A 17,140-nucleotide genomic window follows, 5' to 3' on the forward strand; every position below is an offset into this window, starting at 1 on the left:
GGGCATAGGATGTTTGGCTGATTTTGCTTGGCTGAAGGTCAACCACTTTGGCTGGAGAATGAGGAAGTCAGACCCCACCCCCCATGCAGCTTGAGGAGTTGACCAAGGAGTAACTGCAGGAGTGGAGATAGGAGGGAGGAGGGAGGCTGAATGACGAGGAGTGACTCGATATAGATTTGGTGACTCAGGAAGTGAATCATAAGCGAATTTCGGTTTTCGAGGGGGGATTCGGACTTCGAGTAGGGTGAAGGAGACTTTGGTTGCTGTCAACCTTACTGAACGTTTGTTCCAAAAAACGCCATGAAAAAGAAGAACTGTGTTTAGGAAGGCTCCCGTAGAACAATATCTTTGGATCTTGTAAAAGAAATTCCTTGGTAAGCACTGCTAAGTACAGTACATGGAGCATGCTGGTATAATGTATCAGTATATCCTCCGTTCTGCACAAGGTTACTTAATTGGCCTGTCTAAACGTAAAGCAAGCAGATTTTGTGACTGAGAGGATTGGGAAGTATGATGCTACAAAATGTGATAGAGTTGCTATCAGAGCTGCTATACCTACTGGCATGGATGGATTGGGTAGAGATGAGCAGGCCTTCAGTTATCCTTATATTCCAGGACAGGCAAACTGTCTACTCCGTTGTGAAAGAATCTGGCCTTTCAAAAGTCCTCCCTAAAATCCATACTCGACGTCACATTCAGGTTTGTAAAAATTTCATAAAACATCGAGGTCCCATAGTGGACATATAGATTGTTCAAAATACCTTAAATATTCTTTCTAGCTACGTTCCCTGTAATTCTCCAGGTGAAGGAGAGCACTGTGTTCATCAGCTGTCTGCTGTGGGCCAGAGCCCAGAAACTCAAGCAGCACAAAACCGAGGGGAATCAGACAGCGGGTGGCCACCAGGGTTGTGAATACTTTAAATGCTTTTCAAAAAGAAGCCCAAAAATGCTCATGAAAAAACAAACAAACAGGAATACGTTCATAAAGGCCTAGCCTGCTGGTTCAACAGCTCAGAGCAGTGACAGGGGCTGGGTGTCAGAGACACGAGCAGGTTTCACGCGTGTGTGCGTGTGAGAGTTTACAAAACCTGTCTGCGAAGCGGTTTGTTTTTTTTCCCCCCCTTTGTGCCGACGAAAAGCGTCTGCTGTTGCTGCAGGACGCGCGGCCCCTCCCTGAAAATGGGTTGATGACTTGAGAAAGATTTTTTTTTTATGCAAGCGGTGAAGTAATTAGTATCTTGTTCCAACTTGTTCAACTTTAGCCAGGCAAAGAGGAGAAAAAAAAAAACCCAACAGTTTCTCATGAGAGTGAGGCGAGCTGTCTTGAAGAAAGAAAATACGACTTTGTATTAAAAGGGTGATCTGCGGTGTTTTCTTCCTTTTTGGCTTTGCCTAATGCATATCACAGGCTCTCCGATTACCTGGCTCTGGGGAGGAAATGAACATTTGGCTTATGTCATGGTAAATACTACACCACAATGTAGAAAAACGAAATGTTTGCTGGTACCCACACCTATTTTGAACGCAAGGCCTGCCTTCTTGGCTGACATTCAGCACCAGACTTATTGAGCCCCGAAAAAGTGGACCCTACCTCTGTCCCGCAAATACAAACGTTTTGAAAACCTTATAAAAGACCTTATTTGATGACGATAGAGACGTCCGGGTTACCAGGCTGTGCGAGGTGATGGGCTGGCTTGACGCTCTTTGACACAGAGTGCTCTGCTGGATGCGAGAGCAGGGACAAAGATACCTACAGAGTCAGCGGCCTGAGAAGAGAAGCCTGTCAGAACCGTTGACTTTGGAAGGATGGGGCGCTTTCAGGTCTTTAAAACCAAAACCAACTCACTTTGGTTACACTCACACCAGATTTTGGGTGAGGAGATTCTGTATTTTGATTACACGATGCTTGCAAGACCATCCCAAGCTAGACGCCGCAGTAGTTGTTGATTTCCGGAGAAAAAGATAGCAGCTGACACCCTGTTTCATAGGTCCCACCTGATGAGGATGGGACAGTACAGCATCTCAATGCTGGTCCCCTGCGTTTGTGCTTGACTGATGGGATTTACTGTAGGGAGCGGTGCCACTGAACTCCCATCATCAGACGAAGGCAAATCGCCGTATTGGTAGGGCTCTGGGGGGGGGGGGGGGGACATGCACAGCTCAAAAGCCAGACTTTTGAGTCTGAATACTAGGTATGTCTGCAAACCTAGGGATAACGTCACTAATGGCCTGCGCTGTGGCGTCCCCAAATACCGCTGTACAATTGGCTCGGGGCCAGCAAGGGATTGTCAGCCAGAGTTCCCTCGGCTCACAGTGAACCAGCGCAACCCCCCGCTCATTCTCCGGCGATCTCCTCCCATCGGCACTGAGCATCCCGAAAGTCGCTGCCCACCCTGCAATCGGGATACCAGTCAAATGTTTCCACGAGGCGGGTGGCTTCAGAGGAAACCGTCGGCACTTCCTCATTCTCTCGGCTTACGGCCGCCACTCCCATCCCCGGGCGCAGGCACAACCAGACGCCATTGGCTACGTTAAGCTGCGGCGGCACGCAACCGCCTAACAGTGTCAGAAATGCCACCCAGGCAGACGGCTGGCCGGCGAGAGGCCGGCGATGTGTTTTGATGGTCTCCGCTTTCCGTAACGGTCTGGCGCTCTCTCCGTCTCCCGCAGGAAGGGCGGGAGCCTCCCCGAGGGCGTGGCCTCCGAGAACAACTCGCTGGTCTTCCGGCGGCCGCTGGAGAGCGACGACGCCGGGGTCTACGTCTGCCAGGCCAGGAACAGGGTGGCGAAGGCGGAGGCGGAGCTGGAAATCAGGGTGGAAGGTGAGGTCGAGCTCTTGCGCGTGCCTGGTCTCCCTTTGTTTATCCGGATCCAGAAGACACGGAGGTTGGCCTCCTACCTCGGTTCATTATAATAATAATTCCTTACTGTGACATAGTGCTTTTCTGGACACTCCACTCAAAGCTCTTTACAACTAATGGGGATCCCCTCCACCACCACCAGTGTGCAGCCCCACCTGGATGTTGCTCCAGTACTCTCCCCACACACCAGCTCTCAGCGGGGAGGAGAGCAGAGTGAAGAAGCCAGTTCTGAGAGGGGGGTTATTAGGAGGCCATGATGGGTAAAGACCAGGGGGAAATTTGGGCAGGGTGCCATGGTAACACCCCTACTCTTTTCGAGAAATGCCCTGGGATTTTTGATGACCACAGAGTCAAGACCTCGGTTTTACGTCTCATCTGAAAGACGGCGCCTTTTACAGTATAGTGTCCCCCTCACTATACTGGGGCATCAGGACCCACACAGTCCGCAGGGTGAGTGCCCCCCCTTGGTCCCACTAACACCTCTTCCAGCAGCAACCTTAGCTTTCCCAGTAGGTCTCCCATCCAGGTACTGGTCAGGCTCACACCTGCTGAGCTTCAATGGGGCTGCCAGCTGTGAGCTGTGAGCTGCAGGGTGATATGGCTGCTAATCATATGGTGTTGTGCAATCCTTAAAAGGACTGTTCTCAGTAGCCAGCAGGCAGGAAGCCCTTATCTTTATGCACTGTTATGGATGTGCATCACTGTACTGCAGGATGAAGTAGGGTATGATCTTGCAAAATCAGTGGCGTTTTATTTCACTCGGTCCTCTGTGTTTGCCAGATTTAGAGCTCTGATGTAGGCACTGCAAACTCCCGCTTTGAAAGCTTGTTGTTGGTAGGTGTGAAGGAATCGGACTCTGCTCATTCCTGTCTTTGAGTCTCTTGGCATCATTCAGGGTACCAGCATGGAGCCCAATCTCCCCATCAGATAAATGCTGCCCATGGAGGCTCAGTGCTTCAAGAAACGTCTGTATTATAGACGGACAGTATTGTCACATCTACGCGCAAGATACACCCGGCTGCAGACTGATTGTGGGGACGCCGCTTAGAAGACCTATTTACAGTGATCCAGAAGTGCAAAACAAGAATGAGGAGGGCACAAACAGAAAGGTGCACACCATCAAAAATGTGTTCAAAATGGAACTGGGCGCTCACAACGGACGTGACATCTGGGCGGCGCTGAGTGGATGTGCACGTGTTGACTTGACGTGATGAGACGTTTCTGTGAATTTTCGAAAGTCTTAATGCTCCACCTGATCGCCGTGCAGTTCAGACATAAGAGGGACTTGGATGAAGAACAGGAAGAAATGAAGACATGAGCACCGGCATATCTGCAGGCCCAATCAGAGCTCATCACAGACACGGAATTCGTTCAGAACGTTTTATCCAGTTAATTCGGCTAATTGGCAAAACAAACATCTGGTTTATTGAAGTCTATTGAGTCCGAAACTCTGTTTATTTGTGATTACCATGCATTTTATTTCTGCTTTCCAGTCATTTGTTGAGAAGTAACATGCTGCATGAATGTATGTCTGCCTTTCTTCTTGTCTTTTATCTGATTACAGTTGAAGGAGTGGGGTCACATTTCCTCCTCCTTTGTGTAGTAAAAGATCCGTGACATAGCCACCAGAGGGGATATTCCTGCACTTCAGAAACTAGGAGAAGACAATTCAGGGTCGAAACAGAGAGAGTAGGAGAAAGTGTGGGGCAGAACAGAGGTGGGGGTGGGTGAATTGCTGTCAGTAAAGGAAAGATCCATCAATCCACGTATCGGGTGTCAGGGAGCCATTGTCTGACTTCTGTTAACCCTGATGTGACTGTACATCACTGCTTCCAGCCTGCTATTGTTCGTGTAAAATACAACCAATTTGCTGTACTTGATAACCAGTTTGGACGAGATTAACATGATACCATGCCCCCACCTTGTGAAGCACATGTGAGGAGGTTTATGACAGGGAAATTGCTCCCACTGGTATAAATTATAGCCGGGCCAAATGTGACATTATTGTTTTGGGCCTTCTGTATGTTTTGATAACAGTATCGCTGTCAGCGTGGGGCTGTGGAAAGTAAGCAAACTGGTCCGAAACAGTAAAATTCTTCCAGAAGCCATTTCAAGGGAAAGTTGCACAAAAGTTCCTGGCTAATGAAAGAATGGTTTTCCTGAAGCTCTTCCCAAGTGGAAGGTATCAGAGGAACTGAATCCGTAATGAGGGAGGCACAGTGGTGAAGAGGTTAGCATGGCTGCCTTGCAGCGCTGGGGCCCTGGGTTCACTTCTTGACTTTGGGTGCTATCTGTGTGGAGTTTGCATGTTCTCGCCATGTTCATTTGGGTTTCCTCTTGGTCCTCTAGCTTGCTCCCTCGGTCCAAAGTCATGATCAGTTAGAAAATGTTAGGAGGTTAGAAAATGGATGGATGGGTTCTGCCACATGCAGTGTCACGCGTTGCTTTTATTTTCTTCATCTCGCCAGCATGAACGTAAACATAAGGGCAGCATAAACTGAAGGAGAGAAGCCAGCCACCGGTACTTGACAAGATCTCAACGGTCAGAGCACAAGATAGAGGCCCGTGTTCTCAAAGCTTGACTCCGTCAAAGACGCCAAGTCATGTGCACATCGCCACTTGGGGAAAACCCGGTTGTGGTCAGCCAAACAGGACACAAAGTCCAGAAATGCACGGGCTCAGCCTTCTCTGGGAACAGCCGCTCTTATTATTTCAAATGACCAGGAATACCCCGAATTGGTCTGAAACCAGTTTGTGCTGGCAAAGACACCAGGCTGGACTCGGGGAGTGTAATCTGAGACAGTGCAGCATCGCAGACTGAGACAACCTGTTCTAGCAATGACTCCAGTTCCCTGGGAATTGTGAAGCAATATTCCAGAAGTGTGCCCGGAAAAACAGCACAGAAGAGGAGAGCCAGATCTGGAAACATTCCAAGTACCAAATACGTTTCTTCTTGCCCCAGTGGCTCCCAACCATTTAAGGGATTCCTTTACTTTTTTTAAGAAGAAAAAAAATCATCCGTCTTAAATAAGAATCTTTGTGTGTGTGAAAGCGTCCCCTAGCTCAATTATAATGGCTCCTGCCTGTCATACTTGTAATGAGATGGGTTAGCTCTGCCACGGATAATTGAAGATTGTCTCGTTTGGCCGGCCTCTGTTTGTTGCAGCAAAAGGACAACAGAAACTACACTTTGATAACTGGATGTGTTGTTTTTTTTTTCATGCAGCTTTGCTCTTGTGTTCTCATGGCAAACTACGTGTTTCGTAAGATCTCTTTTGGCAGGAAAACAACAACAACACCACCGTCTTCTTTGTTAGGGAGCTGTCTTTGCCCAGCAGGACCAGAATGGTTTAGGTACCAAGTCAACTCATTTTCACTGCTGTTTGTTTGTTTAATTAGCTATCCCATCACAGGGTGGTTTCCCACGTTGAAATCTGACTCAGGCCTACGATTGCTTCATCAGCAATAGCCACTGTGCTGATGTGTTAAAATTTCTTTCTATAGATCTAATACGTAAGGGAGGACTCTCTAAGGGATACACCTTGCGTGTGTGTCTTCTTCAGTGTTTTCCTGAAATGGCCATTTTCACCACGATTGAACTCTTCTCAAACCTTCACTGACCTGCGCTGTGACTCTTGCACCTCTGCACCCAAGTGAAATCAGTCTGTGACTGGGGACTCACAGGCACCAGGATACATTTTATGCTAATGAAAAGGGGCAGAACTAAAACAGTGAGAAACGCAGTGAAGCCGGGATGTTATACTTCAAGCATTATATCGCGGAACTGTTTTTTGTTTGTTTTTTCCCTTTTAAAGTGATCATAGAGCATTTATCGTTTGTGGTCGTGTTATTAACTGGTGGGCGCTGTGGACAAAACACAGCGAACCTGGAATATCCCAACAGGACAGAGATCGAGCTTCAGAAAGGAGATTTACGCAGTTTACGCAAACTATATCTATTTAGGTGAAAGATACAGACATTTTCTTACTTCCGTAGATTTCAGCACGTGGGTGGCTCAGTGGTTCGTGCCTGCCTCCCCCCCTCTTGTGGATACTGGGCCCCTGTAATACCAGTCCAAAAGCAGACTCGCGCTCCCCAGGTCGCTACGGCAACCAGCCGCGTTTCCATGCGGTCTGAAACACCAGTGCCGTATGAACTCGTTATGGGCGATTATCAATACCCCCTGCCCGTAATTATCAGGTACTCGCCTGGTCACTCTGGGTTTATTAAGCCCTGCCTGTACTCTTCACCGACGCGCGGTCATTGGGTTTGCCTCCCTGCAGTCAAACGCCTTTCTTTGCCTCGCTTTGCTCAGCTTTGCTCCTGCCTTGCTTCAGTGTGCTCTCCCTGCTCTTGTCCTCGACGCTTCTCTCTGGCCCCTCAGCTTGCTGTCCACTCAAGAGCCCTGCGAGGGGATCCAGCCTTCAGCACTGTGACCTCTGCCCTCTTGAGGACAGTGTGCGTCATTACAGCCCCTGCCAGACTGGTGCATGTTGTCCACCTGGGTTTCCTGGTGTTCCGTGTTTCCACCTTCCAAATCCATGCTTGGACAGGTGCACCCTTAAATGGACTGGCACCACATCAAAGATATAGTCCCACCTTGTGCCCTTTGTTTCTGGGGTAGGCTCTGGGTTACCAGATCTCCCTTGTCAAGGTAATTTTTTATCATGTGCGTTTGACGTGTGTGCCCCTTCCACTGCAGAGTCAAGAGCATGGATGCTGAACCAATGACACAGACAAGATCATAAGTAACCCATAAACAGAAGAACATGGCTGCAGCTATCCCTCAGATATTCTCGTCCTTGGGTTTGCAGAACACACGCACAACAAATAGCAAAATACCTGTCGTTTTCTTGTTCTTGTGCCAGAGATGCTAATCTGTGGCCCATGATTGGGTGGTAGGTTCAGCCGAAATTGAGATTCTTATCTAAACTACATTCCTCAGAAAGCTGTGGAGAGTGACCTGCCATCCTCGGTCACCTGACCCAGATGGTGGAAGACAATTGGTCGGGTGACAGGTTAAAAACCAGGAAGCTGAGACTTCCCAGGTTGGTCAATTATCTGCTGTGTGGAAACAGAAGGTAGCTCTGTGGGGTGGGAGAGAGAGAGAAGGGAGAAACTGACTGACTGACGGAGTCCCCAAGTGAGCAAATGAATAGTGGCCCGTTTAAGTTTCTACACGTGAGTTTTGAAAAGTGTCTCGCAACAAGCCGGTAAGCAGCTTAGCTGTCTGGCTGGCTAGAGGAGGAATGGAGGGAGGAGAAGCTCATTAAGGAGCTTAGGGTTTTGTTTGAGTTTTTGGAACTCGTTTCCCTTGCACTGCAAATAAAACAGCACAAACTCTTTATCTTATGGCTGTATTGGGTGTCTATAAGACGCCTGAGAAAAGGTACTTCCTGTTGATAACACCCCAGGCCAGGATGTCTCGCATATCTCCACTGGACATTGAGCACTCCCTGCAGTTTTTAGAAACATCGGAAGCAGCTCGCTTTGCGACCACTGCCATGTTTTGAAACTTTCTCTGCTCTCAGACCGCCAGTGGCAAAGACCGGCATAATGCTGTGGATCCGTCTTGGCCCACGACATCTGATAAAAGAAGAGACACCCCTCGTTAAATATTACTGTGTCATACAGGAGAAAAATCGAATTTCAAAAACAGTAAAAAAGCAACGTCGATCTATAAATGTGTGCAATTCAGCTGATCACACAGACCATGCAGTTACCCTCTCTCAAGAGTCGTCTAAAGCATAAAGATGACAGCCTGTCCTTTTATATCACTTTATACCTCTTCACCCACCGCTGATGGGCAGCTCCCACCTGGGTGACGTTCTGTGTCGGCACCCCAGTTTCCCCCAATTTCACTTGCTCCCCCTGTATTCACCAGTCGAATAAAATGGTTTCTTTGTGGAGGCCAGATTTCACAGAGTGGAATTTAAAGAGCATACAGGAATTAACACCCCTGCAATTAAGAGAAGCCCCAAGGGGTCTTTTCTGACCAAGTAAAAAAGATCTCCGTTTCCCATCCCAACTGAAGGACAGCTGTCCCTGGTCACCATACTGGGGTATTGGACTAGAAACGCTGATTTAGGCAGAACAGAAGGTGTCCCTTAAAAGAGGACAAGGACCAGATTAACAGATCCCAAGAGTCTGTTTGCAGCCTGTGCATGTTTTTGCAATAAAATATATCTTGACAAACATGTTTTTTTTTCAAGAGCTGTGGGCTCTGGAAGTACCTGTTTGTTCTACTGCTGAATGAGGCATAAGCAAAGAAAGGTTACTATATCCCATTCCTCGTCCGCGCTTGTGTTTCGTGTGACAGAGAGGGTGGAGCACAGCAAACACACTGGACTGGAGTGTCTAGAGTTTGGGTTACAGACTGGAGGTCACTATGGGCCAGGAGCAGGAACCACCAGGCACAGTTCGCCACCTGGTGTTCTCATGTGGAAAAGCATGAGAAAACTGATGGTAACACTGGAAACCACATTTGTGGACGTATCTCTACTAGATCATAATATGCAGATAGTAAATCGATGGCATTAAATTAAGGTCTTATTGATATATCCTGAATATAGAATGGAGTAGGGTTTCTAACTAAAACAAGCAAAGTTGTCTTTATTAATTACAGCAGGTGTGAGCCTGGTCAGTACCTGGATGGTAGACCTCCTGGAAAAGCCAAGGTTGCTGTTGGAAGAGGTGTTATTGGGGCCAGTAGAGGGCGCTCACCCTGCGGTCTGTGTGAGTCCTAATGCCCAAGTATAGTGATGGGGGAATTATATTGTAAAAGGCGCCGTCTTTAGGATGAGATGTAAAACCGAGGTCCTGACTATCTGTGGTCATTAAAAATCCCAGGGCGTTTCTCAAACAGATTCCTTGGCAAATTTCCCCCTGGCCTTTACCAATCCTGGCCTCCTAATAATCCCCATCTCTGAACTGGCTTCATCACTCTGCTCTCCTCCCCACTGAGAGCTGGTGTGTGGGGAGAGTAGTGGAGCATCATCCAGGTGGGGCTGGTCCAATCGAGGTGGATCTCGGATTTCGTCTCATGCTCGTTTTTCTTTTTTCTTTTCCCTTTTCCAACGTGCTCGCTCAGAGTCCCCCAGGTCGGCGGCGGCCTTCAGCAGCCTGGTGATCGGGATCGTGGCGGGAGTGGCGGGGGTGCTGCTGGTCACCATGGTGATCGCGGTGGTGCTGGTCAACCGGTACTACAAGCGCAAGAACAAGAAGCTGGAGACGGAGCTGAACGTGAAAACGTGAGTGTGCTGCCTTCGACATGCCTCGCATTTCAGGACAGAGATGCTAAAAGGTCCCTGAATTTCACAAATAAGAGTTCTTGATGGCTGGAACTGTCCTCAGTGCTTTATTAGGTGTAATAAATGTGAAGTAAAGAAGTACAATAGTGCAACCTATTAAAATAAGAAATATAGTGTGGTATGGAGAGGGTAATATAGAAGATCCGTATTTTATAAGCCCGAATTCAGTAGTCCATTTAGATCCTAAGGAATGAGATAGGGGGATGAAATTTGTAGAGAATACTTGGCATAACTCTTCTTACTTTATTGTCCCAGATGGGAAATTTGCTCTGCAGGTAAAGGACACAACACGAGGCACACAACATTCAACACAACATAAACCCATTAACCCACAAGACACATACATGTGTGATGACAGAGAAAATAAATATATATAAATATAGCAAAATATACAGTCAATTGTCCAAAATGAGCAGGTTAATTGCTGTGGGAATATAAGATGACAGTTCTGTTGCTCTTGAATATTGTCAATACCCAGCTGGAAGGAGGTCAATACTCCTAAGAGTCCCTCCTAGCTATGGGAATGGCAGGCTATTGTGAGGAATGAGCCAGGGAGCTGCTACAAGGGTGTGGATGGAGTAGCTGTAGGGTTGCAAAGTTTGTCCCAGGAAGTACAAGATTTATAGACACAGGGAAGTGGAGGCTTGCAACACTAGGATCCCATCTTCCTCTTGAACTCTGGTTCTAAACACCTTCTGAAAAAATCAAATGTAAGTCACAGTAAAAATCAAAAATGATCAAAAACTCTTGTTTAGTAGGGTAGAACAGTGCTGGTGATGAATTGTTAGTCTCAAGACCAATTGAAATAGCTTCTGCCGTGCAGTGCTCTTCAAACGCAACCCTTTCCCTCCTCTGCCTTAGTCCAGAACACGCAATTTATCTCTCGTCATCCAGACAAAACCAGCAAACCATCTGGGAGTGTCTAAAACATGTTGGTGTTACCCTGCTTTTGAAGCACAATTACAATGCAGTTTAGTCATTTATTGTCACTGCCACCCCTGCCAACAGCTGGGGAACACAAACGTTTCTTTACTTAGTCTCTCTCTCAAAATCGGCTGCTCTTTCCCACCTTAACTCTCTCCCTCCCGTTCTCTCCAATTTCTTTGCTCCCTCCTCCCTCTGGGTTTCTTCCTCTCAGGGAAGAGATCAATACCCTGTCAAGACAGGCTTCGTTCCGCAGGCTGAACTCTGTCAACATCGACCCCAGGACACAGGTAAGCACGCTCCTCTGTCTGCATTAGAAACACATGTCTGATTTTGAGGACCTGTTTATACCCGACTTGACAAAAAATGTCAGATTCTGGACTGCATTTGCACATTGTGAGTCCGTCTTGGTTAGTGTGTCTAAGTAGCTTTGAACAGCAATGGGAACTTGGGTAAAGAAGGGGAAAAACAACCTGACTATTTAAAGGGGAACTGAGGGTATCGCACAGTGCACTAATTCCAAATTAAGCACAAAATTGGGAACTTTGTGAAAGTACTGTATGGTCACCATTTTGTCGCAAATTGAGCTCTCCCGAATTGTGACATGACACGGCCCTTCCAACGTGATCTGTGTGCAGAGTTAAGTAGAAGTTTTTGGCAAAGTAGCCTCAAAGTCAAGAGCAACACCATCTCGAAGTTGATGCCAATTTTTCTCTTGGATTAAAAGAGATGGATTCACAATCCTGCTTGTGTACAATGTCTTAGGGTCGCTTCACCTCACCGGATGTTTTGTTGCCTTGTTCTGAATCACAGCATATTGTGCCCTGCATACCTGGAAATTTTTACATTGCTGTGTACATTTTACTTACACCTAAACACTTAGAATACTTATTAAATACACTTATCAGTGCCGATTTTTTCTAACCCCATACTATATTGTAAGATATAAAAACAGTATTGCAGCTCCCCTTTAATCTTGCTCAGACGAGATCTTGTTTTGTTGTCCCCTAGTGGCCAAAGTGAAAACAGATCGCACGTTGAGAGAAATACTAAATCTGGCAGACAGCCCAAGGTCTGAGTTGGCTCAGAAAGTGGACCTGGCACTGAACAGCACATGCGCGTGACCTCCCAGAAGTAGATTCTACATGAAGATTTTGACAGTTGCTCGAGATTATCCACAGTTCATCGAGAGCCATTGCTCAAAGCCTTTTCTGCCTCTGGCAATACGGACAGCCCTCTGTGCTCCATCTCAGATGGTAACTCTCTGCCTTTCCTCACGCAGACAGAAGAAAACATCCCCCTCAGGACTGAAGGCACGATGCGAAACAGCCTGTCTTCTCTCGGGGTAAGCTTCAGAGTTTCCCAGTCATCTGTAGCTAACGGTCATTGCACAGAGAGAGGAAAAAGCAGTGTGTGGAGAGCACAGCAAAATGATAATTCCTGAACACTTATATAGCACTTTTCTGGACACTCCACTCAAGGCGGTTTACAGGTGATGGGGATCCCCACCACCACCACCAGTGTGCAGCCCCACCTGGATGATGCTCCAGTACTCTCATCACACACCAGCTCTCAGTGGGGAGGAGAGCAGAGTGATGAAGCCAGTTCAGAGATGGGGATTATTAGGAGGCCATGATTGGTAAAGACCAGGGGGAATTTGGTCAGGACAGCATGGGTGACACCCCTACTCTTTTCGAGAAACACCCTGGGATTTTAATGACCACAGAGAGTCAGGACCTCGATTAAAGCTCATCTGAAGGATGGCACCTTTATACAGTACAGTAAATGGCCTTCTTTTGTTTTGCAACTGGTCTTTAACAGCTGGATGAGCTCCTAAGCTAGTAAAAAAACTAACGAGCTACAACAGCTGAAAGGTTTCACAAGATTTCTTTTGTTCTTAACCCACTGAAGGAGATCCTCAAAACAATCACTGCAATCCAAACCAGCCAGAAGGGCTGAATGGCTGAATCCTTATTTAGAACATTTCCCTATGTTCTTAAACAGCTGAATGAGATCCGCCACTAAAACTAATAAACTAGAAGGGCCATTTTATTGCAGACATTCTAATTTTCAAATCTTCATCAGGTTGTTGACAGTAGCTTTGTTATTTGTCATTGTATTCTTTGGTTCTGAAATATTTGTCCATTTCTGACATCTGTTTTATGAGCGGCACCCTTTATTTGTGAGTGCAGCATAATAATAATATTATTATTATTAATAATAATAATAATAATAATAATAATAATAATAATAATTCCTGAGCACTTATGCAACATATTTCTGGACACTACACTCAAAATGCTTTCCTGGTAATGGGGACTACCCTCCACCACCACCAGTGTGCAGGGCTGATCTCATTCAGTTGAGCCTGTGGCTGGAAGGTTACCGATTCATATCCCGTGGCCGGCAAAGAAATCCTACTCCATTGGGCCCCTGAGCAAGGCCCTTAACCCCAACTGCTCCAGGGGTGCCTTAAAAATGGCTGACCCTGCGCTCTGACCCCAAGCTTCTCAAGCTTCCCTGTCTGTGTGTCTCATGGAGAGCAAGCCGGGGTATGCAAAAAGACAAATTCCTAATACAAGAAATTGTATATGGCTAATAAAGTGATCTTATCTTATTTAATCGAACATTACAGGTGTTGATCTGAAGACTGAGCATTTTTCAATGGATAGAGCAGACCTCCATGCAGCGTACCTAAAAAGGCAGTAATCTCTAGATTACTTTATAATTTGATTTGAATAGTAAGGAAATTATGTCATGAACTTGGAGCCAAATGTGATTCATTTAATAACAGGTCCAAAACACAGTTTGACATCACTGACAGGATTAGCAGGGCTAAGAATTTAAGAAGCCTTCAATGTAGGATTAGGTTTATTACTTTAATAGCACATAATAGTGCCTACCTGCCTTACATTACAACACCAAATATCTAAGTGGAACCTATGTACCCATCAGGTATGCAATACATAGAATTGCTCACAGGAAGTAGTTTTGTTAAAAATATTTTGTAAGGAGCTTTTACAAGATGAGAGAAAGCATCAAAAAAAGATATCAAACAAATTTCTTTCTAAGTTTGTTAGAGGTGTAGAATTTACACTCAATCCCTTGTTCCTGTATGAACAAGCCAAGCCACAGTTTCTTATTTTTTTGCAGTCCCACTAAGACCGTCATTGTTTCATTCACTTCCTCCGAGAGATTTTGTTTTCAAACACAGATCGTCAAACTTAAAGATGTTTAAAAGACCCAGATTTTAGAGGACACTGTTCACCCATGTTCCAGCAAAATTAAGACTGACAGAGCTCATGACAAACATCTATAAAAATGATTCACCCTTCCAAACTATAGGAGGTTGATATCTTGTTTCGAATCCAAGAAAATTGAAAAATACAGAGCCTTTTGCATTTCTGCTTGGGTTATGAAATAAACCCCTGCAGAGAGCCAGATAAGTCAATCATTTTGAAACAAAAAAAAAAGTTTGAGAACATTATAACACACCCTATCCCTGACTAAAGCAGTACTAAGAATCTGCATGCATAAGAACTCTTAATGACCACCAAAGTGAAGTACAGGAAGATTTCCTGTATGCCTTTTTAGGATATCACAAACAAAACCACACTCAAAATTTCTCTGAAACCGCAAACCCTCCCCAATATACTCTCTTATATTCCAAACACAAAGCCTAATTACTCTCATGTGAGAATGTGCAGGAACAGCCCTCACCACTAATCTAATCATACACCTATTACCTGCTGTGTGGCTATTTACAAGAATACAGGCCCTAGAGTGACCTCTGGTGGCAGATGAGCTGCAACTGCAGCCCCTTCAGAAAATGACATCTGATCAAGCAAACGGCCTCAGTAATTAATTAAACTGTAATGAAAGGATCCAAGATTGAGAATGGCATGTCAGAAATGACTAGTTTGGTGGCAGATGTATTACTGCCCATAATTGTCTCCTTAATCCACAAAGTGAGGTACAGGCCACTGCACAGTGCAACACAGATTATTATTATTATTATTATTATTATTATTATTATTATTATTATTATTAATAATAATAATAATAATAATAATAACAATAATTGGTTACACTTATATAGCGCTTTTCTGGACACTCCACTCAAAGCGCTTTACAGGTAATGGAGATGCCCTCCACCACCACCAATATGCAGCCCCACCTGGATGTTCACAATGTGGCAGCAGTATCAAACCAAAGGTTATGCATGTCAGAAGTGAGAACATTGATTTTAGCTGTTGAAATAGTTTGTGCAAATATAAACATTAAGCAGTAAATCAGAAGTGTCAAAACCTTCAAGAAACATGAATTTAGCATACCTGGGGTGTTGTTGTTGTGTACTGTCTCTGCAGTATACATTTTCAGAATTGCGTAGTTCTGGGCATTTTTTCAGTTCACTTGTCAGTTTAGTCCATTGCTATGGGTGGTTGTATTTGTGAGTGAGAGAAGCTCAGTTCTCTTGATTCTTAGAGCTATGCCTTTCTTGGTGGATATTAACATGGCATATGTAAAGATCATTCTGGGAGAAACAAGGAATTTCTCCTTCACACTGCAGGAAAATTGTGGTACACTATAAAGCAAATGAACAAATGAAAAAAGCTGTTATCCTCTGTTCCGGATCTCAGGAAAGTGAATGATATTCAAAGTGTTCATTGAAGTCCACCAAGGACACCACGATGTACTTTTCAGAAAGATCAATGAAACACGAATGAGTGGACACACCTGGAAACTACCGTATATGGAAGTGCATTTGAAACTAAGATCAGATGGTACTTTTACCCCAAGAGTTGTGGGAGAATGGAACAAGCTGAGTAGATGAAGTCAATACCCAGGCCTCTGAAAGAAAGCACCTGAGTGAAATCTTCAGATCAATTAGCTATGAAAAGGAACTAGACAGACAGAATGGTCTATGATTGTTTGTGACCTCTTTATGATAATAAGTGATAATAAGTGATAAGTTTTTGGGTGTTGTGTAAGGTACATCAATGTGTTTGTCAAGGCAGACAGAGCCTAATTTTAGTACATCAAGAAATTAGTGCTTTAGATGTCTTACACACGGGCAGCATGGTGGCACAGTGTTTAGCATTGCTGCCTCACAGTGCTGGGGCTCCGGGTTCAATTCCTGGGGTTCTATCTGTGTGGAGTTTGCATGTTCTCACCTAGTTTGTGTGAGTTTCTTCTGGGTGCTCTAGTGGTCTTTCACAGTCCAAAGACATACAGGTAGGTGAATTGGCTTCTGGGAAAACTGGTCCTGGTGTGTGTTTGCAATGGACTGGCGTCCTGCCCAGGGTGTATCCTGCCTCAGGCCTAGTGCTTGCTGGGATAGGCTCCAGCATCCCCAGTGACCCTGTATTGGACAAAGTGGACAGGAAATAGATGCATTGGTAGGAGGGTTGTCTTACACACCCAGGGCCTGACTCTTAATTGGCGGGGCACTGTCAGACCTGGATGGTATAGCGAGGTTTGGGTTAGCGAAGGACTGTCCTCGGTTTTTCGACGAGCCCGCGTTGGCCGGACATCATCAGTACGAGCTGTGTGTCCGTCCTCCAGCCGGCACTGAAAGTTCTGCTGCCTGTGTTTCAGGACCGTGGCTCGAAAAGAGGAGGGTGGCCTGTGGAGATCCCCGGCGAGGGCAACTACACGCTGTCTTCAACGGGAGAGGCCGTGGTAAGGTCTGAGTCCGGGTGACCGTGCGGGAAAGGGAAAAGAGGCGCGAGTGTTTTAAACAAGGTCCCACTTAGCTCGGCCGGTAACGATGGGACGACACGGCGTCGCCTCTCCGAGATCACTGGTCCAAATCCGCGCTGTTCCGTTGGGACAGAAGCAGTGGGGAGTTCCAAGGGCGACTGGACAGGTGTTAAAGAGGCGTGGTGTGCTGGGATCACAGCATGCCTTGACTTGCACTACTTTCTCATCTCTCTGCTCGTCAGAGTCCTGCGGGCTTATGTCTGTCTCAAGTGAAATAAGGGACGATTCTCCACCTGACTCCATAGTCAGTTGATCCTTGCTTATCATTGACAACGTGAGACT

General features: G+C 46.0%; 1 protein-coding gene across 1 annotated transcript in view; it reads left to right on the plus strand.

Moving 5' to 3' along the window:
- nectin4a (nectin cell adhesion molecule 4a) overlaps window positions 1-17,140 on the plus strand; it is a 69,302-nt gene that overhangs the window by 46,272 nt on the left and 5,890 nt on the right. Inside the window, exons 6-10 of the mRNA XM_015339090.2 lie at window positions 2,671-2,822; window positions 9,952-10,111; window positions 11,310-11,385; window positions 12,378-12,440; window positions 16,694-16,777. Coding sequence (XP_015194576.2) covers window positions 2,671-2,822; window positions 9,952-10,111; window positions 11,310-11,385; window positions 12,378-12,440; window positions 16,694-16,777 — 535 coding nt within the window. The remainder of the gene's footprint in view (window positions 1-2,670; window positions 2,823-9,951; window positions 10,112-11,309; window positions 11,386-12,377; window positions 12,441-16,693; window positions 16,778-17,140) is intronic.

This window comes from Lepisosteus oculatus, chromosome 4, assembly GCF_040954835.1.
Source record: "Lepisosteus oculatus isolate fLepOcu1 chromosome 4, fLepOcu1.hap2, whole genome shotgun sequence".
In the NCBI taxonomy this organism is placed as follows: Eukaryota; Metazoa; Chordata; class Actinopteri; order Semionotiformes; family Lepisosteidae; genus Lepisosteus; species Lepisosteus oculatus.